Raw genomic sequence first — 24,473 nt, 5'->3', positions numbered from 1 at the left:
GAGAGAATTAGTCAGATTGGATTTTAGTGAATATTATTCTGTATTTCAGGTAATCTACTCACATTTAGGATGCTTTTACCAGACCCAAGTTAACCATAAGAAGATCTTTTCCATTTTGTTTATATTTTTCTTGCTAAATTGATTGAATTCCTTTGATCGTAACAGGAGTATATCTTAACAACCACCTTATCTTGTGCAACCACCTTATCACAGTCTTTTCATTTGCAGCTAGCAAAGGTTATACGACAGCTCAAAGCCAATCACAGACTCATCCTATCAGGAACGCCGATACAAAATAATGTTCTAGAATTGTGGTCGCTCTTTGACTTTCTCATGCCTGGGTTTCTAGGAACTGAAAAACAGTTTATTGCTAAATTTGGTAAACCAATATTGCAAAGTCGAGATGCTAAGTCTTCGTCAAAAGAGCAAGAGGCAGGTATGGATATTTGCAGTTTTAAAGAAAGTGATATCTTGTGTCTTTGAGCTTTTGTCTCTTAAAACTGATCAGGCCTTTCGGCAAATTCGGTTCTTAAAGTCACAATCGGCGCCTTTTGCAACAAGTACAGCGTATCAGGAAATATGGGGAATACCAACCCTAGGTGATCACGCTTGGGAATGCGACACAATCGTAGGCTGTGTGATTTTATAACCATTGCTAGTGTCACTTTTATATTGCGCCACGCCCTTTTACTAGCTGCCACCCTTTTCAGCACCCATACTTCTTTCTCTATTGTTTTTAGCAGCTGTGCATACAGTAGTCTTACAACCGTTTAATCTAAACCACCCCTTCTGTGGTCATTTTATACAAAATTTAATCCAAAACAACCAATTGAGTAACGCGTTTTTGCTTAGAAATATCATACTAATGACTGCCTTTTCAGAATTGGACGAGTATCAGAATATTTTCTGAACAATTGTTATATGACCAGGGCAGTGGATAGTATGCTCACGTGGCACAAAGCTCAGATCAGTTTAGAATGATGACAACTTAGAAATCTTTGTAAGACTTTCGAAATATTCACAGTTTCATAAACTTAACACAGGCGGACATGAAGAATCCGGAGAGGTACCATGTTTTGCTTGATGTCATATTTCTAGGAGAGCCTTCCCTGACCCTAGGCGACGTGTGATTCGTCGAAGTAGTCAAAAAACTCCTCGACGTGTATTACACGAGGTTAATCGGATTATCCGAACCGGACTCTTCACCTTCGCTCATAAGGCAATGTGTGTAAAACTGGACACAGATTTCTGCATTCCGGGTTGTTATGAATAGGTACTAAATGCTGCTGGTTTTCTAGATGCGAAAAAAATGCTTTTTAATGATAGTTCCTAAGGTACAGTGACATTTTAGGTGTCTTCGCGATGGAAGCACTGCACCGACAAGTATTGCCGTTCATTTTACGACGAATGAAAGAGGATGTACTGCAAGATCTGCCTCCAAAAATAATCCAAGACTATTACTGCGAGCTTAGCCCTCTGCAGGTAAGAATTTTTTTTAAAGAACAACGTATAAATGCACTAATGCTGAAAAACTGGCTTTAGAACCTTGTCCCAACTTGCTTGTCCTTTTTGGGTTGTTTTCGGTTCAATTGTTTCTTAGTTTTTCTGATTGTCCAGAACTTGTTGTTAATAGCAAGTTTGTGAAAACAAAATTGGGTACATACACTCCCTTTTTAGAAGAAACTTGCTTTATGGAACAGATTCTGGACAATCAGAAAAAATGTATGTATCCAAACTGACAACATTGTTCCAAGACGGAAAGGGGAGCAGAAATGAAAGTTGTCGAGAAAGGAAATGAACATGTGTACTGTGTATTGAGTTGACGACGACATAAATTATTGAAAGGGACTTGACTAATGTTAGCAACTGAGGGTGGAAAATTTCACCAAGAGTTATTTTGCAGTCAAATCCATTATAAGCTTCCAATATTTATGTTTATATATAACATCATGAAATCAACAACTAAGAGAAAAACAGCTGTGAGAACAACTGTGAGAAATGGCATCTTTACTGAAAGTAATGGTGGTAAGTCCCAATCTATGCTCAACAAAATCTTACGATTAAGGTTAGAATAATTTCCAATGCAAGGCCGTAAGTTGAATTGGAGTATTGGGCTGCTTCATTTGTTTGTATGGTGCGGAAAGTTTGTTTTGGCTTTTGTCCGCGTATGGAGAATCACCATTGTAACCGGACAGCTTCTTACCGATCTTCGGATGCCTGCTAACGTCCCTTCAATACACATCTTGCATGCAATTCTCACTGGTTATAGTGGTCTAGTTACAAATAATTTTCGTTTTTCCTTCTAAAGGTTCAACTGTACGAAGACTTTGCTAAATCACGCGCGAAGAAAGAGCTTGATGTCACTGTTGATAATGCAATTTCCACCAATGGGGAAACTAAGGAAAAAAGACAAGGCTCTTCGCATATATTTCAGGTGAAGTTTAACGCCATTTTCTTTCATTCGATTGTGTTAACACTAATGCTAGCTCTACAGTCACAATCAAAGTTCGACCATACCTCTCCCTGATAACATTTTTTCCAATTCAAAATATAGCTTCATTACCTAATTACTCTTTTTAGGCCAATTTTTTTGATGATTTACATTTCCAATAGTAAAGAAATTTTCATTTTAAGCAGACATTTTAAGACATACTTAGGGTTTTCGTCTGACAATCTTCAAGAGTATAAAACTTCAGAATAATGATCAAAATTAAAAGGTAGACAACATATATTTACCATGTTGTGGATCGAATAAGACCAATCAGAAATGCGAGCACAAGACTGTTAAAGTTATGGAGTCTAATGGAGTCCAAGCTGTAATGGAGTCCATGCTGTAATGCTAAGCTTCGTAGGTTTTCCTTTTTTCAAAGCCTTTTTTTAAATTTTGTACCACAAAATATTGTTTAAAATATCTAAAGATATCGCGAGTGATAATGTCAAATATTTTAATGTCCTGTGTCGTTTTGACTTGAGAATTTGAAGAGTTTTGTTCAAAACAGCACTTTGAAAATATCTATTTTCTTCTTTTTTGCAGGCACTTCAGTATCTACGGAAAGTCTGTAATCACCCGTCTCTTGTTTTATCGCCAAACCACCCAGAGTACGAGCGAATAAAGGAGCAATTAAGGGTCTCCAAGTCATCTCTGCATGACATTCAAAATTCATCAAAGCTTGTTGCTTTAAAGTAAGTAAAATTTGGTGAATTTAACATAACTGCACTATGTCATGTTTTCTTTGCCTATATTCAACCCTGAAACATATTCGTTTTGCTCCGCTGTGTTTTTTTTAATTCAATTCTATTTGAGCATCTGCCAGCATAAATTACTGATTCATACTCAAAGGGAATTATGCTAATACCAATATCTTATTTTAAAATATAACCAGTAGGACTTTAGATGACCACCGAAATTGTTCAGGGCATAAAGGCTTTGGTGGCTTGCTTTTGTGGGGCAAGTTATCTTGAAGGGTTTTTATGTATCTTGCATTGTGGGGGCTTTGCTTTTTGAGGCCCTTGAGTCTATGGTAGCAAAATAGACGCTTATTAGACATGGTAACTTATTGCAAATATCTCTTTGCTGTTTCACTGATGTTCAGTTTGGTATTGTTCAGTGGCAATTACTACAAGTAGACGAATCGTAGAAGACGAAGACGAAAAATGTTTCTGGGCTAGAAAAAACAGGGGGCGTATACAGCATGAAGTCGCTCTAATTTGCTACAGGAGCTACGGAAGCTTTCATGGAAAAGACTGGACTGGGGGGCAAGAAATTATCCTCCTTTTTAATTGCCCGGGCAAAATAGAGTGCAAAACTATACCAACATCATATAAAAACAACGAGATCTCGGGTAATACCTTGATTCTTACATTGTTACAATCTATCTTTCGAAGGTGGGTTTTGGGACACTAAGAAGATTAAAGAGAACTCATGACACCCATCTTTCTCAGACCATAGACCATTAGATCTGCTGCCCGTTTCCCTAACGATTAAGTAATTCATAGCCCTTTGGTAAAAGATCTTTGGGTGAAAAAACAAAAAAGCGGCAAGAACAGCAATAACGCAAATAGTGCTTGAGAGGATTATCGAAGTAGTAAAAGAAAGCAGCTGTAATGCTGTCATAATTGATGAAACATCTGACTTTCGTCAGCACAAATAAATGTCATTTTGTCTCATTTTTGCACTGAATGGTGTCCCAAAGGAAGTTTTTGCTTAATTTTACAAAGCTCGGTCTTCAGCAATTGTACAAATTTGGTTAAAAAACGTATGTAGAAACTTGTTGGTAAATGCTTCGACGGTCTAAAATAAGCGGCAAAGCTGAGGGCTTGGCAAAACGAATGGAGGACTGTTCCCGCCGAGCATCAATGTCCACTGCCTTGGACATTAGTTGAATCTTGCAGAAAGTGAGTCAATAACAAATGGACTTGGTGCTGTTCAAGGTCTCTACAATTTGATTGAGGCCAAGACCGAAAGACATGTAATTTCAAGAGAAAAAGTTTAACATGAACCATCATATAGCTAATAGAGACAAAGCGCAACGCACTGGGCTTGCAAGTGGGGGAAGGCAGTTGACGGGACACTAATTTTCTTTGCAAGGACAAAAACCACAAAACCCATCTAGAAAGCAAAACTCTGTTCAATTGTTTCCACAATGTAATTGATAAAGTTTTGAAAGAAATCTATGCTTGATTTAGTGATAGTGACTATCGCATTTTATGTGCTTTTGCGTCACGGAGGCATCTGGGGCCCCAAGCAAAATACAGCTACGAGACTTCTATACGCAGACAGTAAGAAGATCACATTAAATGGTGTAAAGCATGTTAAACACGATAGAAAAAGATAGAAATGAGAATTATTTTCTCGTTAGCTAGGGAGAACTGAGTTTTAGAGCTTCAGTTGAAGAACTTTCAGAGTTGAAACACTTTAAAGTACCTTGGGCCCTTTTTGGTCGGGGGTCCTTGGATGCTTTCAACCACTGTGTCAAGACACAATAGCGTGCCTTGAGGTATTGCCTAGTGTGCCGTGGAAAATTCTCTAATTTCAATTAAATGGTCTATAAAGTTGAAAAAAAATTAATAACTACCCGCAAATAATGTGCCGTTGATAGAAAAGGTTGAAAAACGCTGAATCGAGGTGCCCTAAACTGCAAACATGAATGCTAACCCTTCGACAGAAATCATTATAAAGGTTTGCTCCTTCTAACAAAAAGATTCTGAGTTTCTGACATCCTTGAAATGAAACATAAACTGTCCAATGATCACAAGAATAGGCAGGTAAACAAAAAAATGCGTGAATTTCTGAAAATGATGCAAATCTTGTTCACAAAAAGATATCGATAAAATAATCGATACATTTGGTCGCTGTCGTAGAAGAAATTCGCTTTTTTGATGAAAATTTGTAAAGTTTTAAAAATGCTTATTAGATAACATTATTTTCATGACGTTGCATTTTAATCATTTCTTGAATAATATTAGAAGCTTGTTTGTGTTAAAGAACACCCCGTATTTGGGCGTTATTATTTTTCGGGCAGAAAAATTTCAGTCCCCCCCCCTACCTGAATTCACCCCGTACGCCTATGCTGGCCACTACAGGATATTCGCTACATTCTCCCACTACATTCTGCCATTACATTCTTTCATGATAGCAGAATGAAGTTCGCAAGGAATCACCTCACTCTTATTCATTTGTTTTTTCCCAGGCAACTGCTCCTAGATTGTGGCATTGGTGCGACAAATGATGACGGGAACCAATCCAACGTTATGACAGATCCAGTTGTAGGGCAACACCGTGCCTTGATCTTCTGTCAGTTAAAAAGTATGCTTGATATCGTTGAGAACGATCTACTCAAGTAAGTCTATGGCTTTCCAGCTATCGATATATTTGCACATTTAATGCGTGGCATTGTTGTGGTATCACTATTTTAATAATATTTAAAGCGTCTGTTTTTGCAGTTTTTCTTTGCCAGACTGCTCTTTATATAGTGAAAAAAATATATTTTTTAGCTTTCTACAAAACTTTTACAAAAGTTTTGTTTTAAACATAAGAGAATGATTTTCTGGCGAACTTCAAAGGAAAGATGGATGCTGAAAGATGACAGTGGCAGAGTTTAAGCAATTTCCTCAAAACTTCTCGTTGTAGCCTGCATTATCACAGGGTCTTTTCGTCTTCATTTCACTCTTTGTAACTTACTGATGTCCCAAGAAGATCATAATTCCGTGTTAACCATGTAAAATATGGTATATTGTAGATGTTTGAGGTCCATCAAGGCTACGGTCATTCGATCTTTCTGTGTGACCTATCTTTGCAAAATCAAGTTTAGGCATCTGTAAGGAATAAAAGGCGCTTCAAGAAAAGAGATACGATTTTTTTACTTGCCTCTTGACTTGACATTTTCTTGGTTAAATAGTCAAATTTAAAAGACATTGCACACATTACATTCACTTTGACCCTGGTACAAATTACAATTGCTACAGATAACTATTGGTGTCGCCATGGGAACTATCTCAGATAACTGGTCCACAGCATGCGTGATATTGAAATAAAAGTTGGAAAAGCAGCGCGTACGCAAAAAAGCTGACCTTGGAAATATGAAAAATATTTAAGTAATAGATAATTTGATAAAGCTAGTGTTTAACGCTTTTGTTTATATGAAGGCTAGTTAACGTCACATACCCGAATTATCATGTTTCAAGTGTATGTCTTGGAATGGGAAGGAAAACGAAAGGATTTAATATAATCCAAGCTGAAGATAATTATCTCACACATCTACAGTCACACTCAAGTTTGTTGGGCCTCAATTCTTTAAAAAGGCTGCCAAAGATTACCACTTTCTTAGACTGTGAGGAAATTTTGCCACAGCTTTTGACCCGAAAGTTTCACAGTTTTCAGGCTCTAAGAAAATGACCCTGCATTGTGTATTCATAGAATGGATTTATTTCGCAGGTCACATCATACTTCTATTTTCTCAAAACCCCTCATTGATTAAACTATGATTGACAAAAGCAAAGTGCTTCGGGGAAAGATATACATTATTTAGATCTAGTTTAGTTTCTGAGTTCCCATGACTGTCTTTTAACAGAGTTTTGTTTTGCATAAGAACCCCTGTCATGAATATTCGTTAAGGAACAGTAGCTAAATGGAGACTTTTGCAATGACATATAGTTTTTTGCAGGCTCTTCATTTTAGCTAGGAAGGAGACTTTTTAAATATTTATTTTACACGTTACTTTCCCAAGTAGCGTTCTTCGAAGCTTTCTTCCAAAAATTTCTGTCCAACTGTAATTTTACCATGTAAGCCTGTCAAAAGTTCATATTTCCCATGAAGTTGATTTCATAAACTTGACAGAAAACTTGAAATTAAAGTAAAATTGTATTAGGAAAAAGTATAGCAAATTTATAAACGACGTTTCGAGCATAGACCGTTCTCAAGTCAAAACAAGTTAGTCAATTCACTTGATAAGGGACTATGCTTGAATTGTCGTTAATAGATACTCTTTCTTTTTCCTAGTGCAATTTTACTTTAATTTAAAGTTAAATTGTCATATTATATCTTACAGCACGCAAAATAGAATATTGACAGAAAACTGTTGTGATAACACAAAACTATCCGTTTTCAAACGTTGATAAAGTTTACAACTCTGCAAAAATAGTTATTTGATTGGCAAAGTTACACAATGCAGTGGCCAATGCCGTGAAAATTGAATCATATATATAAAAATAAAAAAGAAGTCCACGTACACACTTTTTGATATCAAAAATAAAGTCTACAATTAAATAAAGTTTTTTGGAAAGCAAAAAAATTTTGAGTTTAACACTTTATGTTTTGAAATAGATTTATCCGGCCCTGGAGCCATTAACACTATAATGCGACTTAGTTACACCTTGTGTTGCTTAAGAATAATTCAAGAATAATCTTAGGCCCAAAATAAACTAAGAATATTGGAGCTCTGCAAAAAATTAGTTATTTATATAAAGAAGGTGTGTATTGCGTGCATGGGTTTGTTACGATACTGACGGCTCGTCATATTTGAGATATTTTACAATTTTATTGCATTTTCTTTAAGGACTCAAATGCCTTCAGTCATGTATCGTCGGTTAGATGGAAGCACACCTGCTGGATCCCGACAAGACATTGTACACAGGTATGTTGCAATTTACCTTATGCTAGACGCATACGAGAGAACTTTGCTTAAGTAAAGTGTCATTCGTGGGGGTCTGTAAAAACGTGTTTGATATTTGTTGGCATTCGTGAAATTGCGTGTCGCGTAGGGAGTCGAATGTATTCTACCCTTACGACTGGGCGATAAATTGCAATTACAAAGTTAATCATTTTTTCTCCACTTTTTGAAAAGATTTCTTGAGAAAGCGGGTTCTTCTTTTTGGAATTTGCTGTTTTTTTATTCAGTCCATCATCATCCATTTTGTTGCTGATTTTGCAAAGTTAGAGGAATTTCATTGTGTTACAAGGCATGACAAGATGGCCTTTCCTAAAATGAAACTCTGGATCGCAATCATCTTTCTCTCCAGTCATTTTTCTGTGTTTTCCTTGGAAAAATTGTCTGTTTGCATCTTCGTAATGCTGTAGCGAGCTTCATTTGTTTATATTCTTCAAGCATATAATATAATTTTATAAGTTCCGGTTAAAACTGTCGACGTGTCCAGGATAAGAACGTGTTTTCAGATGAAGCCTCATCTTTGGTGCCAGAGCCACAAAATTTCGAGCGCGTAAACAGAAAGCCAAGTAGAGAAGCGGAGGAGCTTCTAGCTCAGATAGGCGCTCCTCCGCTTCTCCGCTCCTATCTTCTATTTCCGTGATCGAATTAATGTGGCTCTGGTACTACAGCCAGTCCGTCAGTGCGGTCAATAGAGAATTATGCATTAAGTCGAATTTGTAAAGAGTTTTTCGTGTCTACGATTTTTTGTTGTTATAACTATGAAAATATGCCTAAATGTTTTTGAATTAGCATTTTTCGTAGGTCATATGCAAAGATGTATGGTACTTTGAAGAGACATTCAAATTTGCCGTAATGCTTTCTTTCTCATATTATCAAGAACAAGGCTCTTGCTAGGGATCAGCCACTGCATAATTTCATTCAATATTACACCTTTTGATATTTCATTTTGCGATATTTTAACACGGAAATTAGATACCCATGACGTGATAAAAGTCATATCATTAAAGTGAAGAAAAAGTTAATTCTTAATTCTAATTTCTGTGTGACTGTGTGCTGACTTCTTTGAATATGTAATGCATGCCATTTTTGTAATAGTCCTTTTTTTGTAGATTCAATAACGACCCATCAATTGACTGCTTGCTATTGACAACACATGTTGGTGGACTTGGCCTAAATTTAACTGGTGCAGACACGGTAATATTTGTTGGGCATGACTGGAACCCAAGCAGAGATCTCCAGGTATTTATTTTGAGTTTATAGATCGATTTTCACGGGGCTAGGATATCCAGTTGAAATTTATTCGGGTTATCTTCAGGGCCATCGCTACGGGGAGTGGGAGGGGGTGTGAAGCCCCTTGGAAAACATTTACGAGGAGCTTATTACCGTCTAGGGGTGCTTCGTTGGCAAGTTTGCAGATTTGTCCAAGGACGTCTGCGCCATGGGGGGCATCGGGGGCAGCAGTCTCACTCTTGGTCTTGCGGAATTGAACATTTTTCTTTGTTTTACTTTTTTGCCCTTTTTCTTTGCACTTTGCACCTGTTGCCCTCTTCGAGTGCAGGCTTCACTGGATCTGTCGGCAAATAAAGGATGGCTCACCAACTTTGTCGGCAAATGGGATCAGAGTACCACCCCACTTCCCCCCTCTCTTGAGCACAATAGCTAGCGACGGCCCTGGTAATCTTGACGGTTGCCTTTGATTACACATGACTGCTCAAGTACAAACTAAACTGAGAGTTCTCAGAAAAGCAACCGGAAGTGTCATCTCTATTTCAGAAAGGTACGAGTTTTTGTCACTTAGTTTTATTTTAACTGTCACTTGTCAAAATGCCAAATGGCTTCTGCCAAGCACCATTTTCTAACAGTGCATACCCGGCACCATTTTCAACGTGCCAGGCACAATTTTGACCTCTTTAAATTTTCCGGACTTTCCGGACGTACAGGCACAAAGCTTGAAACTTTGGCTGCTGTCCGGGATCAGATTAGTATTTATAATTTAGAAAGATAGTTCGCTTTTGTTCTCACTATTCATATTCGTATTTCTTTTCTTTTTTGATAACCTTCTTTATATGCACGTGTAGCGTACGTATTTTTTTGTCTGGTTGCATGGGGTTGTCGTTGTCCTTTGCTCCCTATGGTATCGTAACTGTAGTATCGTAGAGTAATTAGTAAGTATAGTAAAATATAGTTTGTATTGTAATATTTTATCTGGAGAATACCAGGTAGAATACCACTCCTTTCGTTTATACTGGATCGATTCCCGTGTCCGCATAGGGCAATGTCTACCTGTAAATATTTTATCATTAATCAGTATCAATCTGTTTGTATTTTGAAGTCGTTTGTTTATTACCAGATCAAAATACGATGGTAACTGGATTTTTTGCATTAAAAATTATAATTTCGTGGGGAGGGGATAAACCTTTTGGATACCCATTCCATAAGAAAGGACTCTGAACTTGAATATACAATTCCTTTCCCTCTCCCATCCCCTTCTTTAACCCACTGCGTCTCATGAAACTACACACTGAGTTAAACTAATATACATGACCAATTGCAGGCAAGCTCTATTTAGAATGTAGTAAATAAGGAATACCGCAGCGCACCGAGAACAAACGAAAACTAACGCAAGTAAGTTGATAGAAGCTAATATTTCGCCCCGGCTTTCGGAGCTTCGTCAAAGCAAAAGTGTTGAGCAAGTGCTACCTTTTCCCAGTTTTTTCCAGCGGGAGTGATGGAAATGTTGTTAAGCTAAAGAGGAATTAAGGCCGAATTATCTGTTTTTAAAAATATTAAGGACTTTGATATCTAGAATCGAAAATTGTTAATGTTCTGTTGCAAAATGCACCAATTACATTGTTTAAGGGTCAAGAACTTTCAACTTAAAGTTTCCTTTGTAAATTTGTAATTGATGACCTTATTCGGTGTTGGTCGAATCTTTCTTGCGTTAGTTTTACTCATCAACGTATGTGGATGAAGAAAGTGATAAATTTTATAAAGAATTGAAAACCCAGCATGAATAAGATGTAAAAAAGCGTTGATTTAAACAGCCCAGGTTTAGAGCAAATTGAAACAGTTGAATTTTATCTCAAAAACCATTTGAAGATATCTCACCATGCTTATGAAAAAATAATGAACTAGCAGAAAGATGTTCTTTGGGTCGTCGATAATTAGATGTATAATTCTATGCTCATCCAGCGCAGATAATTTTATAAGATTTATCATCAGTGGTTTGAATCTGATTTGATAAGATTTATTTACATCTTTAAAGCACGCCTATATCTAATGTGTAGCATTTTTCCAAACACAACGAAATTCTCTCAGACATTGATAAGAACTCTCGTTTTTTTCATTTCAGATTTAAAAATAGTATTCTGCTCTGATAAATATGAGAACTGCCTATCTGTTTGCATCGGTGACCCAGAGTTCCTTCATTTAATTGATAATGTAAATCGATTTGACACAGGAAGTGAGGCTTTTTCTTGCTTGCTTTTTTTTTCTTTATGATAAAATCGACAGTAGCAAACAGGCCCCACTCTCCTCAACTTTCTTTCAGGGCTTTTTAGCGCCAAAGCTTTAACTAGCACTGTTTTTTGAGGGGTAATATCGACATAAATGGAAGCCAACTGGTAAACATCCCGGGAGTTGCCATTGCTTATGGCCCTGGTAGACCCTTCATGGGCAAGCATGACCGCATTAGCTAGCTAATTTTCATAGCTGCAAGTATCTTTCTATGTTTTATACATTAAAAAGACAGCGAGGAAGGGAACAACCCACCCTACGTTATCATGGTGAGGACAAATACCAGTGGCATAGTGCGACCTTTCTCACTGGGGGGGGGGGGGCTTTTGTGAGGGATGCAAAACCCTATTTTACCGATTGAAATTCTTTTGTTACATTTGATATAAAATTCTTTTGTTAACAATGTAAATCTACCGACAAATTCTCTGAAAGTTTGGGGTGTGTGACACCACTCACACCCCCCGTACTCTACACGGTCCCTGACTAAGTACCCTATCTGAAAAAGGATTCCTCTACGTAGGGATCGTGCACGTGACTCCTATGAATCATTGGCAAATAACTCCATGGAAACCTCGTAAAGTCAGTTTCCATAGCCTTGTTGGAAAGGTGACATTTTTGCCAAACTTTCACTACATATGCGCCAAAAATTTGGTTTTGTTTTTCGATTGGCATAGCTTGGCTTAGTTTGGTTTGGTTCGGCTTGGCTTGGAATGACTTGGTTTAGTTTGGTTTCACAATTTTTCGTTTTGTTTTATTTTGTTTGTTCTGCTTCGTTTCTTTTCGTTTGGCTTGTTTTTAATTGGTTTGGTTGGTTGCATTTGCTTGTTTTGTTTCAGTTTAATTTGATCTTGATTTGTAATGTGTTGCTGTTTTTTGCTTGGTATCGTTTTTGCTTGGTTCTATTTTTGCTTGGTTTTATTTTTGCTTAGTCTTATTTTTGTTTGACTTTGTTTTGTTTTTCTTCGTTTTGTTTTTACTTGGTTTTGCCATACCTGGCCTGGCGTATCTGTTGTCGCTTTAGTTTTCTACTTTCTTTTTGTTTGTTTTCTTTTTACTTTGTTTTTAAGCTTCACATGGTCTGTTTTCTACTTTTTGACTTGTATTTTTCGACTTGCTTTGTTTGATTTTGTATGAATTATTTTTGTTAGATCTCGTTAGGCTCAATTTTGATTTTGGCAACTGCCTTTCTTTTTATGTGTAGATGGTAACAAATGTTTCCAAAGCTTTTGAGAAATCATACAAACTAAACCTATTTGTTTCTTTATTTTCTTTGCTTGTTTGGTTTTGATGTTTTATTTTTATCGTTTGCTTTTTCTTGATTTTCCTTGATTTGCATTGTTGTTTAGGATTTTCTGGTTCTGTTATTCAGTTCGTTTTTGTTTTTTCCGCCTGGTTTGTTTGGTTTCTTGTTAGTTGTTTTTTTAGTCTTGGTAAGTTCAGTTTTGTTTTTGAAACTTACTTTCTTTTCATGCGTAGACGTGAGCGAGCTTTTTAGGTAACCTTAACGAGGTGCCTTCAATGAGTTTTTATCATTTGTCATCTTAATAGCCATCTTTTCCCACAAAATTCGTTACTTTTTTGTCATTTTTTTAACATTATACTCGCTCTTGTGACAAGATAATGAGGGGACAGCATGATGGTCATAGCTACTTTGATTTAAAGGGGGTATGTTAAACACCCCTTATTCTAATCCTTTTTTTTTAAGTTGTGGCCACGCTAAAATTTAATCATTTCTCATAATACCATAATTATATCAAGTTACAAAAGTGACACGTAAAATTGTCTCACTCTGTCATTGCATCCATCTAGTTGCAATCCTTATAGCCATATTTTCTTATCAAAATGATAAGTAGACCCACCCCTTCCTTGATTCTGTTGTTCCTACAGCTTAACTGCAAGTTTTACTATTGGACATAAAAATTATCTCTGAATATTGATAAAAAGGTTACAAGAAGAATGTGCCCACTGTCAGATCAAATTTACGAAAGATAGCATGTTGATTTGTCGTTTAAGCCAGATTGTCGTTAGAAGTTGGCAGTGCTCTTTTTATACAATACTGTAGTTTATCTTTTGAACTTTCACTTTATCTTTGCTTTGCTAATGTGAAATTATTTCTGTAGTTGAAGCTCAGTTTTTAAAATATTGAGATAAGAGAGAATATGGCCACACTAAAACCTCAAGTTGATCCTTACTAAATTTCCATTCAAAGCAATATTACTTTCAGCAATAAATAAATCCTCTTTACTTTTTCTCGAGTAATTTAGTTGAAAAATTTTTGCATTTAATGCTACTTCCACATTACTTTCTTAAGTTTGTTGCTTACTATATATTCTTGGAATCGAGTTTTTCTTTGCAACAAATTTTTTCTGTTTCACAGTTTATAATTGGCACTTTTTTTCTCTTTCAAAATTACATGTATTGAGGCACGTTTCTTCAAAATTGGCTTTTTGTAGATCTTTCCAACAACAATGGGGCTTTGTCAGGGGCTAATTGTTTCGTCATTTTTCTCAATTCGTAATTGCAAACTTGATCCACCAAAGAACCAACGATGCAACCATTTCAGCCGTATTTGGCACTCTTTCCAGTAACTGGGGCTCATCTTGCATTAATGATGCGTATTCTTCATGTAAGCTATCACCAATTTTAGTGAGCAATTTCGCTGTTTTGTATATTGCAGTTGCATCCATCGATAATTTTCTTGTTGCCATCTTCTTTACAAACCAGCAGTCAGATTCAGCTTGAAGTAAGAGCCTGAAAGAGAAAAACAACTACTTACAAAACGATATAATGAATAGAAATGATAAGTTCTCATATTTTATTAAGATTCTATGTTGATGATCCACTTGGCTTGCAATCGATTTTAAATGATTTTTTTAAAACTTCAACAGAAAATCTTCTACTAGCTTTTCGGGGGTAAACAATTGTTGCAGCACGTTTCATTCGTTACCAAACCTAGACATTTTTCTGCGCGTTTTCTGTGTCTGGTTTTATAGTTTGTTTATTTTGCGCCACTTTTTATTTTATATACAACAAATATAACTTGTTGTATATGAAGATTACTGTTTGTCATATAAGCAGAGCTGTACACGTTTTAGCGTATGGAACAGGACGATTCTAAAATTTCCACTCTGTGTATCACGATGAACGCGATCATCAAGCAACCTTGTATTACAAACATTTACAAGCCCTCCCTTTATATCATTATGAAGATCTTTATCACTATAAATGGTTCAGAGCTTGTTCTTTGTTTGTCCTCGAACGGTAGCAAAACTTTCATTCTTATCAACAAACTATGTATTCTTCTTTAATATTATCATTTTTACCAAATCTTTTTAAATTTTTCGTTTGTATAAACTTGTTTTAAATATTACATTAGCCTTTAATATTAACTATTACATTAACTATTATAAATATTACATCAGCTTTGTATCTAAGAAATAGGCAATCTGATAATTAATGGTTTATTAGTTGCTGGTATTCTTAGTTTACTTATGTTACTCCACGCCACACGTGAACCAAATATTCCATCAGTCAGGTTGAAATACTTGCTGATAACCCTTTTTGCTTTTCATGGACCGATTCTTCTTTCTTTAAATTGATTTGAATTATCATGAACTCCTCGGAATCACCATTGAAGTTTTTATCAACCTACCGCATTTCTGTCGCTACAAACTGCTACCGACTCCTTGCTCATGATTCGCGTTGATTAAAGTGGCAACCGCCGACGAATATCTTAAATAAACATTCTGATGACGTCACAGTAACTATTGATCTCAGTCAGAATTCGATTTCGCGGACAGGCCTACAAAGGCGCTGAACTGTTTGTTTCGATGAATGCAAACTAAAGATGAATGTTCACATGATGCTGAACCTGCTTTTCAACGAGCCCGTAATAATTTCTACTGGTACTCACTTAGTGTTGTTACGTATGATTCGATAGGCACGTGATCATCCGATAATCATGTGATATAGTTAGCAATGTATTTCGTTGGTGTTTTGAACAAAGATTGTTTTCGTTGTAGCATGTTTAATTGATGAATATATTCATTAAGATGATTCTGAATTCCACATTGCTCTAGCGATGGATTGCTGACGTTTGTTATTTTGGTGGATTTTACATCTACTCTGCGCTTCTCGTATCCCCTTCACACAGTGAGAGGAGTAGAGGGGTTTTCAGCAAAGTCTAAATTGCCTTCATAGCAGGACTTTGTTACAATTACTGGGTACATGCAGCCACTTCAACTTTGCGATTTTCTTGCTTGAATTTCTAGCTTGAATTTCTACGTAAAACGTTAACAAAATAGAAAACTGTTGTTGTCTGCATTCATAAGAACTTATTCGTAATATTTTTAAGAGCTTGTTGCATATCTGACATATATACTGAATGAATCATAATTCATTCTAACTATTTTTACGCGTGCATTATTTCCTAACACTTGTATTGGAGTACTATTTATTCTGTTACGTTACATATTTCACTGGCCAAGGCAGATTAATGCCAAGACTCAACTCGTCTATTTCATAATTCCTCAAAATCAACATAGTATGTCCAAATTTCTTCACGTTTTGCCAACTTTATTTCGAATGTCACTTGAATTTGAAGAGATCGTAAAAGGGCATGAAAGTACGTAGAAAATAAGATGGCAAAGCAGGAAAAAATTTATAAGACGATAACGTCAGGCAGTAGGCCTATGAAGAAGGCATTGTAGCTTAGCATAAAAGCGTGAAGATTTGGCAGAAATTAATGATTATGTGGGTAATCTGCAATGTGAGGATAATTCAATTTAATAGTGACTTCGGACAAATGTTGAGATGATTTAGAAAACTTTGACTTTAGCCAGCTTTCATTCTGGCGGTTGTGTTCAGTCTCTTTCTTATTCGACATTTGTCTCAATGATTAATTTGAAGTGGTATACTGTTCAGCCGTTTCCTTTGTTAATATGAAGGGCTACACTTTTGTGATAACGCGCGACTACTCCTGCTACTCCTGCGCTGCGCCCTCTCGTAAACCTACTTGGCGACATAGGCTGATGTTGAAATGCAAATATTTAATGTTTCTGCGACTATGTATCGCCCTTTTATCGATGACGCAGATGTGCACTTAAGGTTTGAAAACTGAGAAGAATCCGATTTTCTTCGTTTGATAGACAATACTCGAGGGATTATGGGATAGATATTCAAGTTTTGTACATTATCGGACTGTTAATCCATTTAATCATTGTAAACAAGACAGGAGGCTTGATTTCGAAGTAATCATCTTGCAATTTAAAACTATTAATAATGATTGAGATCTTCAAATTAGTATCAACTTATAACCAGAGAAGCCATAGAACAAACTTTATTTTAGTTTTAGGGAGACCACATTCTCAGATTGGTTCTCCTTTAGCGATAAATCGTCCATGATCTTCTTTTTCCGGAGGTACCCTGTTGCTGTTAATCTTCAAATTTCTTGAAACAACCGTAATAAATCGCCCAGCTTGTCATACACAGACTTGAGTTTTGAAAACAGTAGAATTCAATTTGAATGTCCTAGATCAAAATCAAGCAAGGTATCTGATCGCCGGTTATACCGTCACGCCCTACTTTGGAAATTTCAGTATTTTTGCGCTGTCGGAGTAAATATTCTTAAGCCAAAATGTAGTCATTTCAGCTCACTTTTGAAATCGAAGGAAGTTGGTGGTGCAGTGCGCTGCTATCTGCCATTGATAAGCCTCGTTATTATCATTTAAGGTTACCTGACCTACCCCCGTTAGAATTCTCCAGTATTTAGCTTTTAAATTGAATCTCTTAATGTGCCTTTCCATGCCAGACCTTATCTTTCACCCTTAATGACAACATTAAGGCAATCTCTCGAAACTTACTTTAAGCGGTTTTTGTGTATATAATGACAATAAAATTTCAACTAGCCACCATTGCCCGGCTCGTGGGGGTCCCATGATAGCCAGGCATTGCAGTGACGTCATTTTGACGTATAAGTGCTCGAAGAGTGGTACATTAAACTGTTCGAATTTTCTGTTTCAAAATTTTTATCAATTGAATGCCAATACTGGATGCAAGTGAGACTGAATACAAACTCAATAGGATAGCCCTTAATTTGCAAGAGAGGTTCTACACTCGAACTAACTTGACTTTGCTACCTTAGTTGTCCAATTTTGAATCGCTCTCGGAGAGGCAATTCCCGATGGGAACTTGCTTAGACCAAAAAAGTATAACTCAATGCAAGGTAGCGACATTTTAATTTTTCTCTGCAGTCGAAAACATTTGAAACACCAATACAATTTCCAACCTCGTTTCATAAATGGCCTTAAGCTTATTCAGGAAAATTTTAGATTCTGTAATCTAAAGATCTGTGTTTCTTGGACCCTTTCCAGCTCTAAGCTAGTTGACTAAAAGTGAAGTTTTTTGCAAATTGTTTATAAAAAAGATTTATTATTTTTCGAAGCAGTTTCGATCTAGAAAGACGTCTTTGTAATTTGAGTCTAGATAAATGACAGTATAGTGATAGGAAGTCGTTGAGATCAAAATAAATTTTATCGCCATACAATAAACGCCTTCTTTTCACTGACTTTTAGGCGAGTTGAAAACGTTTACCTTGTTGCTGAAGGAAAATTAATAGTTTATAGACTCTTCAGACTCTAATTTTATTTTTAAGATTATTTTAGTTGGAAACCATGGCGCATTTACTTTGATTTGACAATTACTAAACGAATGAGTAACCTGATGATGCGGCAGTTTTAACCGGTTTTAACTCTCTCTTTTATTGGAAATCTCCTATTTGTAAATCCTGACAGCCCCGAGGTAGTTTCAATTATACTGATTTTGATACTTCTCATATGCATGATAATTAAATGTCTCTTGGATTCTCCAGAAATCTCGCATCATTAGAATTTCATGCAAAATATCCTTTGCAGTAAGCTTTCCTATACAGAACTCCCTTTAAAATGTGACATTGCAAGGTACTCCGGCGAGGACACTGAAATTAACTAATAGTAACATTTTCCAACCTAGTAATAGACATAATTTCGGTGACTTTATCTCCTAATACCACTGTCGTTTGAAGGATGCTATGTTAAGACTAATTTCAATCTACAAAACATCGTTTGTTTGGTAAAAGATAGAAGATGGCATTTCACTTGATTGTAGCACGTGATCTCTATAGCAAAATATTGGGCTAAAAACATATTACTAAATTATTGTTACATACCTTTCAGTTCTTTCGAGAGATGCTGCTGCCCTTGCTTTTGGAAACAGTTTAATCTAATGTTGTTGCAGCGAAATATATATCCATTTACCGTCTATTGGCCATCTATTATTCATGTATGATCGGCTGAGTACAGCACAGGTGATCTTACGTTGTTTTCTTGGCTGTGTGATTTTCTCGCCTCGAATATCTTCCAGTGTCACGCACTTTCAAGCTCACATGCAATCGCTTGAGTATGTTTTTTTGTTCTCAGTGGCTACGTAAGAGCTTTATTTTCTTTTTTGTAGCTATTACAAAATAATGCTGACATTATTTAAAAATTGTGTAGGAGTTGACTGACGAATGGTTGTCATTTTTCGATATGGTGATGTTCATGCAAGGAAGAAAAGGTTTAAAAACTAGATCGGATTTTATCGTTTGACTTTTCATAAAGTTCATTCGCTTTGCGTTGATATTTCAATGCTTTGAGACATGAAGATTAAATGTTGTTCCATAATATTAATCTGGTGTTTTTCGGCTTGTCATATTGACAACGGCAAACCAGGGGAATTGAACGAGCTCTTTTTCCATGACAGTAGCTACTGTATTTCGAAATTACTTAATTCATGTTCCACTGCAATAAAATTTTCCTTTGCATTAAATCGTCTCAAATCGCTTGTTGGCCTTATTCACATTCTATCAGTTTACTTTTTTAAACTGTTTAGGGTTTATTCTTTGTGTCTTTAATTTCTTGGTCTACCTAATGCATTTCTTAGGGGTCTTCAGAAATAGAAGGAAACTACCTTTATTCGAGGAGTTCAACATCTAGCTTCTTCTTTGTGAAAATTTTCCTTTGCTTTTTGTTACTGCTTCATATTTATTCACAATAAAACCTTGCAGCAATCAAGTGAAGATTGAATTGATACTTACAAAAGCCAAATAATCTCAAGAGTGTCATGATTTCCTTCTCTTCTAGCATGCTTCTAAGAATGTTTTGCCATATGTGTTCTCTATATCTGGGCTTTTGGTATATGTTTTCATTCGGTCTTTGTTGTTATATTAAGCACGCACTATTTAGTGTTGGTAACAGCACCCATTAGATTGAAGAATGTGATCCGATGGTGCCCCCCCCCCCCCCCCTTGTAAATGTAACTCTGCTAAGTGCCCCTTGTGTGACGTCAAAATCTTGCCGTTGGTGCTGCTTTGAATCTCATTGAGGGAAGGTTCTTGATGAAGGGCCTTCTTGTGACGCAGCAAGAAAAATATATTTGATGATGAAGAGAAAACCTAGTAGCCATTCACAATTTACAGGGCGTGTTGGTATACGGCAACTCGTTAAATCAATCCAATACTAAAAACAAATAATGAAATTATCATTCATATTGCATATACACCTGCAGCAGTCACCATTGGATGGAGGCACATACATAAAAATGAATAATGTGTATTGAGCGTACGTACGTTTTACATCTCTACAAGCCTGTTTCCAAATCACTTATCTCTTGAAGAGATGTAAAACGTAGTTCCCATCTCTCTCATACCCTAAATATACGTATATCTTGCTCAACATGTTCACGTATTGAGCACTGTGCGACGTGAATAATCCAATGTTTGAGACATAAATATATGTATGTTATAATAAATGTATGTTTGAGACTTACATGTCGTGATTTGGCTTGTCGTGACTTTGCCACTGTTGCGAAAACATTAACTGGGACGTGAAAATATTCCCCTTTAAAGTGTTAAGATCGTAACTCCTGCGATTGCATGCTCTACTTCGACTTCTTCTGCAGCACCTCTGCAGACATGACTGCATATAAATCACTTTCTGTTATTGTGTTTGTAACAATGAAGCCACCATTGATGTCGCCGGTCCGTCATATGCTTTCGCGTGAAGAAGGACGGCGATTTAGTGTTGAAGATTATGTGAGAAGTCCGTGCTTCAATCTGTTACGCGGCTAAGTGCATTTTTCTGTAGATGAGTGAATTTTCGGTGACGTGTAGTAATACTGCATACAGCTTCAGCTAAATGAACAATTTACTTATAGAATCCGTGGCTATCTCCACGTTACATCAAGTTAGAAGATGCAAAGTTTAGAAAATCGTTTATGGAAGGATCTACCCTAGCTTCGCTTTCGCGCACGTTTAAACATTGGTCCTGTCAATGTGAGACCAGGAAATATTTTTACATGCTTTTATACTCATTTCATAGTAAAACAGCAACATTTGCAGTGAAACTTCCTACGACTTTGAAGATCTTACATATTTTTAATGAAAGTGATTTGTTGAACAGTAATACTCGCTCGGCATTTTGAAAAGTTAATTGCTGGAGTTTTCAAACCTAGCAAAAGATCATAAGTAAGGAATTCGAAACCGCACTTAATCAAATGGCAAATTGATATGCATATATGAAATGTTTTATTGCACGATCGACCAGCATAAACTAAGGGTTATGCAAGTGTAAAAACTATTGAATTAGGAGGAATAATTACTACAAAAGTTTTTTTTAAAAAGGTCTTGAGAAGACAAAGTACGAAACGATATGAAGACTTTCAAACTTCAAATATGTATTAAGTACCGAAAATTTCGGTAGGATTTATTTCCGCTGGACTTTTAAATAAACAAAATAAATCCTTGATATTGTTTGCGCAATACTTTACGTCAACAATATACCAATTTTCGGTTTTTTTATGTTTAATGCTGAATGCATGTTTTAAAGCACAAATGATAGAACTACAAATCCAACATTGATTCGGGGGAAATGGGGGATTCGAAGTTACAGGGGCAACGTAAAGTAGCCAATTGCCAAGTTGCATAGGCGTAAACTCTGGGGGGGGGGGCTCTGGGGCTTCAGCCCCTCCTGACGAAAACCGAAGGGGGCTGAGCCCAACCCTGGAAAATAAGGAAGTGCTTTACCAATTTTGAGATTAGTTTGTTATATTATTGGTTTCACGCATAAGGTTTGTTGGATTAGATAATTGCGTTTACAGTAAAATAAAGTATGAAATTATTGTGAACATAAGGTCAGATTGTGTGTTTCTTCTTCCTTGATAATGAAAAATGCACGGAAAAATCACCTTTAAGCCCTTAGCTAATCCACTTTCTATTCTGTGACATCAGCAGCTGCCATTAGGAATTGTCATTATTTTTTTTGAGCCCCCCCCCCCCCTGAAAAAATTTAAGTCTACGCCTATGCAAGGTTGTATTTTTATCTCAACAATTTTGCCCCTGATTTTAGATGGATACATATACAGTACAATATCAAATTTGATAACTATGTCTCATATTTGCAGGCGATGGACAGGGCTCACCGCATTGGTCAGAAAAAAGTTGTCAATGTTTATCGTTTGATCTCACGTGGAACTCTTGAAGAAAAGATTATGGGGTATATATTCTTTTTTTGAAATGTGTCTTCATATTTCAGTTTTATATCGCTTTTTTCTAGACAACTAAAAGTTCTTCCCTGTCCTTTCGATTCCGTTTCTTTTATGCTGATGAGTACCGTTAAGTTAATTTTTATAAAGCCTGACATTTAATTACGACTCTCTTTAATAATTTCCTAATGCCCTCTTTCGTGTTTGCCATTTTTCCTCTTGTAATTTCCCTACCTTCTACCTTCTATCTTCTTTTGTTATTTTTATTTCCATTCTATTCAACTTATTCTCCATTTTCCTCAATATTTTATTACATTATTTTGTTTCTATTTTGCCCATCTTGAATACATTTATATACAGTGCTTCTGAAAAAGCATTACAGTTGACACCCGCTTTCACTAACTGTAATTTTATGAAATTTTTCCAGGCTTCAGAAATTCAAGTTGAGCATAGCCAATAGTGTTATAACACAAGACAATTCTAGTTTACAATCTATGGACACAAGTCAGCTGTTAGACCTATTTTCCGTGAAGAAAGGCAAGTCTGAAGAGAAGAAAGAGGGCCAAGATGCAAACAAACGAACTTCGATGAAGGTCCTCTTAGAAGATATTGGAGAACTCTGGGACGAACGACAGTATGAGAACGAATACAACCTGGATAGTTTCATCGAAAGCCTTAACACGAAATGAATAAAGGATTATCCCTGATTGTCAAGATCGAAGGTTTATATTGTTTCAGCTTTTAATAAGATTCGGCTAAAGATTTTCTTAAATAACGCTCGACTTTATTTTTATTTCGCACATTGTCTTTCGGAAGTAGATTTGTGGGTAAATGTTCGGGAGCATGGAACAGTTAAGTTTAGTCGTATATTGTAGACTTTCTTGTCTTGGTTAAAACAAAAAATTACCCTTTTTACTCAGGAAAACTTTTTTCTGTTCAAGGATGAACTTGATTACACAAACAAAGTATGTACTTGTATATTCTCCAACACTAGCATCTTCATGCTGGATCACATCTCAGCAAAGCTTCAAATTGCAAAAGTTGGAGTACATTGCCGAGCGACATTGCTGACGAATTGACGGTCTTTCATTGCTGACGAGAGCTCCTCTTCAGTATAGCCTTTTTGAAGACAAATTTTCATTAGAACGTTTTCCTTGCATTTTTGCTCAATACTTAGTTTCCCAGGCGGGCAAATATATCAGCTCAAATGACATCCTTGAGTTGCTAAATAACACGAAGGTCGAAAAACTTCAAAATCGAGATAAAGCAACCTAAATAACGACAACCAGCCTTTGAATTCCACGTGCTCGAAAACTTCAGAACCGCCATTTTGATGACGTCATGCAAACTTTAAATAGCAATAACTCGTTATCTGCAGGTCTGATAGAGTTTATTCTTGAGAAGTTTTTGCTCCTATTAAAATGCCAAACAAGATGGTTGGAGTGATTTTTCAAAAAAGAGAACTAAAAATGTTGATGACCGGGGAGAATGACGTCATCGATCACGTGATTTCTATTGTGTTACAAAATTGTATTCAAGGCTTAAAATATTCAGCAAGGCTGAAAGTACCCAAATCAAGAGCAGAAACTAAGGTTAGGCACTTTGCTCGATTGTTTTAAAAATTCCCTCTCTAAAACAATTCTTGCACGGATGAATGAATATTTTGAAGTAATCAAAATCAAAAATCGTTTTCCTGATCTGAAAATTTTTGTCTGTTGTGAAAATCTTTCTCTACTGTGTACAGCTTCAGTGTTGATGTACGAATAATTGATAGGGTAATGATATAATTTTCTTTCTCGTAACAGCCAAATTTTGTTGCAAAGAATCTTGATGCCGTTAAGGAACTGGCATGCTTGAGTCGGGCACACTTTTGTCCACATCACACCTTCTATTTTTAACCAAACTCAATAAAAGAGACAGGAAAATTATTAGAGACTTCCTTAACTATTAATTATGACAGCTCTCTTGCTACTCTACCTGTGAACAATAGAACTTGAACATTTCCTGTTTCCTAGACCCTTACAACCTAGCTTTATTCAAAAGAAAAATAAATAAGCTTGCTCTTTCCTCTCTCTCTCTCTCTCCCTAATCCCTCATTTCCCTTGTTAGGACTTAGTTATAGAAACTTAAGCCTTTTCCTAGCATCACCAACTAATAAAATTTAATTTAAAGTTTAAAGGTTTACGTTTTGTTAACTAAATCGAAATCTCAATGGACGATCATATGTAGAGCGAAGTC

The 24,473-nt window shown here is 36.2% G+C and overlaps 1 protein-coding gene and 1 long non-coding RNA gene across 3 annotated transcripts in view; one reads left to right on the top strand and one right to left on the bottom strand.

The window, feature by feature from the left end:
* Positions 1 to 24,473, top strand: part of LOC135691847 (TATA-binding protein-associated factor 172) — a 53,287-nt gene that overhangs the window by 28,374 nt on the left and 440 nt on the right. The window contains exons 33-41 of one of the 2 annotated variants that reach the window (XM_089112003.1): positions 229 to 436; positions 1,352 to 1,482; positions 2,309 to 2,434; positions 3,035 to 3,183; positions 5,691 to 5,840; positions 8,055 to 8,132; positions 9,275 to 9,404; positions 22,155 to 22,246; positions 22,663 to 22,957. In XM_089112003.1, coding sequence (XP_088968129.1) covers positions 229 to 436; positions 1,352 to 1,482; positions 2,309 to 2,434; positions 3,035 to 3,183; positions 5,691 to 5,840; positions 8,055 to 8,132; positions 9,275 to 9,404; positions 22,155 to 22,246; positions 22,663 to 22,924 — 1,326 coding nt within the window. In that variant the 3' untranslated portion in view covers positions 22,925 to 22,957. Of the gene's footprint in view, positions 1 to 228; positions 437 to 1,351; positions 1,483 to 2,308; positions 2,435 to 3,034; positions 3,184 to 5,690; positions 5,841 to 8,054; positions 8,133 to 9,274; positions 9,405 to 22,154; positions 22,247 to 22,662; positions 23,013 to 24,473 lie in introns of those variants that run through there. The other variant, XM_089112002.1, reaches the window with a different exon arrangement.
* On the bottom strand, positions 9,817 to 21,211 carry LOC148958608 (uncharacterized). Its single transcript, XR_016144498.1, has 2 exons — positions 15,334 to 21,211; positions 9,817 to 14,432 (listed from the first exon to the last, which is right to left on the bottom strand). It is a non-coding gene; the product is annotated as an uncharacterized LOC148958608 (long non-coding RNA).

Source organism: Rhopilema esculentum, chromosome 13, assembly GCF_057945365.1.
Source record: "Rhopilema esculentum isolate cy_ngs chromosome 13, ASM5794536v1, whole genome shotgun sequence".
NCBI classification, from domain to species: Eukaryota; Metazoa; Cnidaria; class Scyphozoa; order Rhizostomeae; family Rhizostomatidae; genus Rhopilema; species Rhopilema esculentum.
This window is presented reverse-complemented; position numbering and strand designations above follow the sequence as displayed.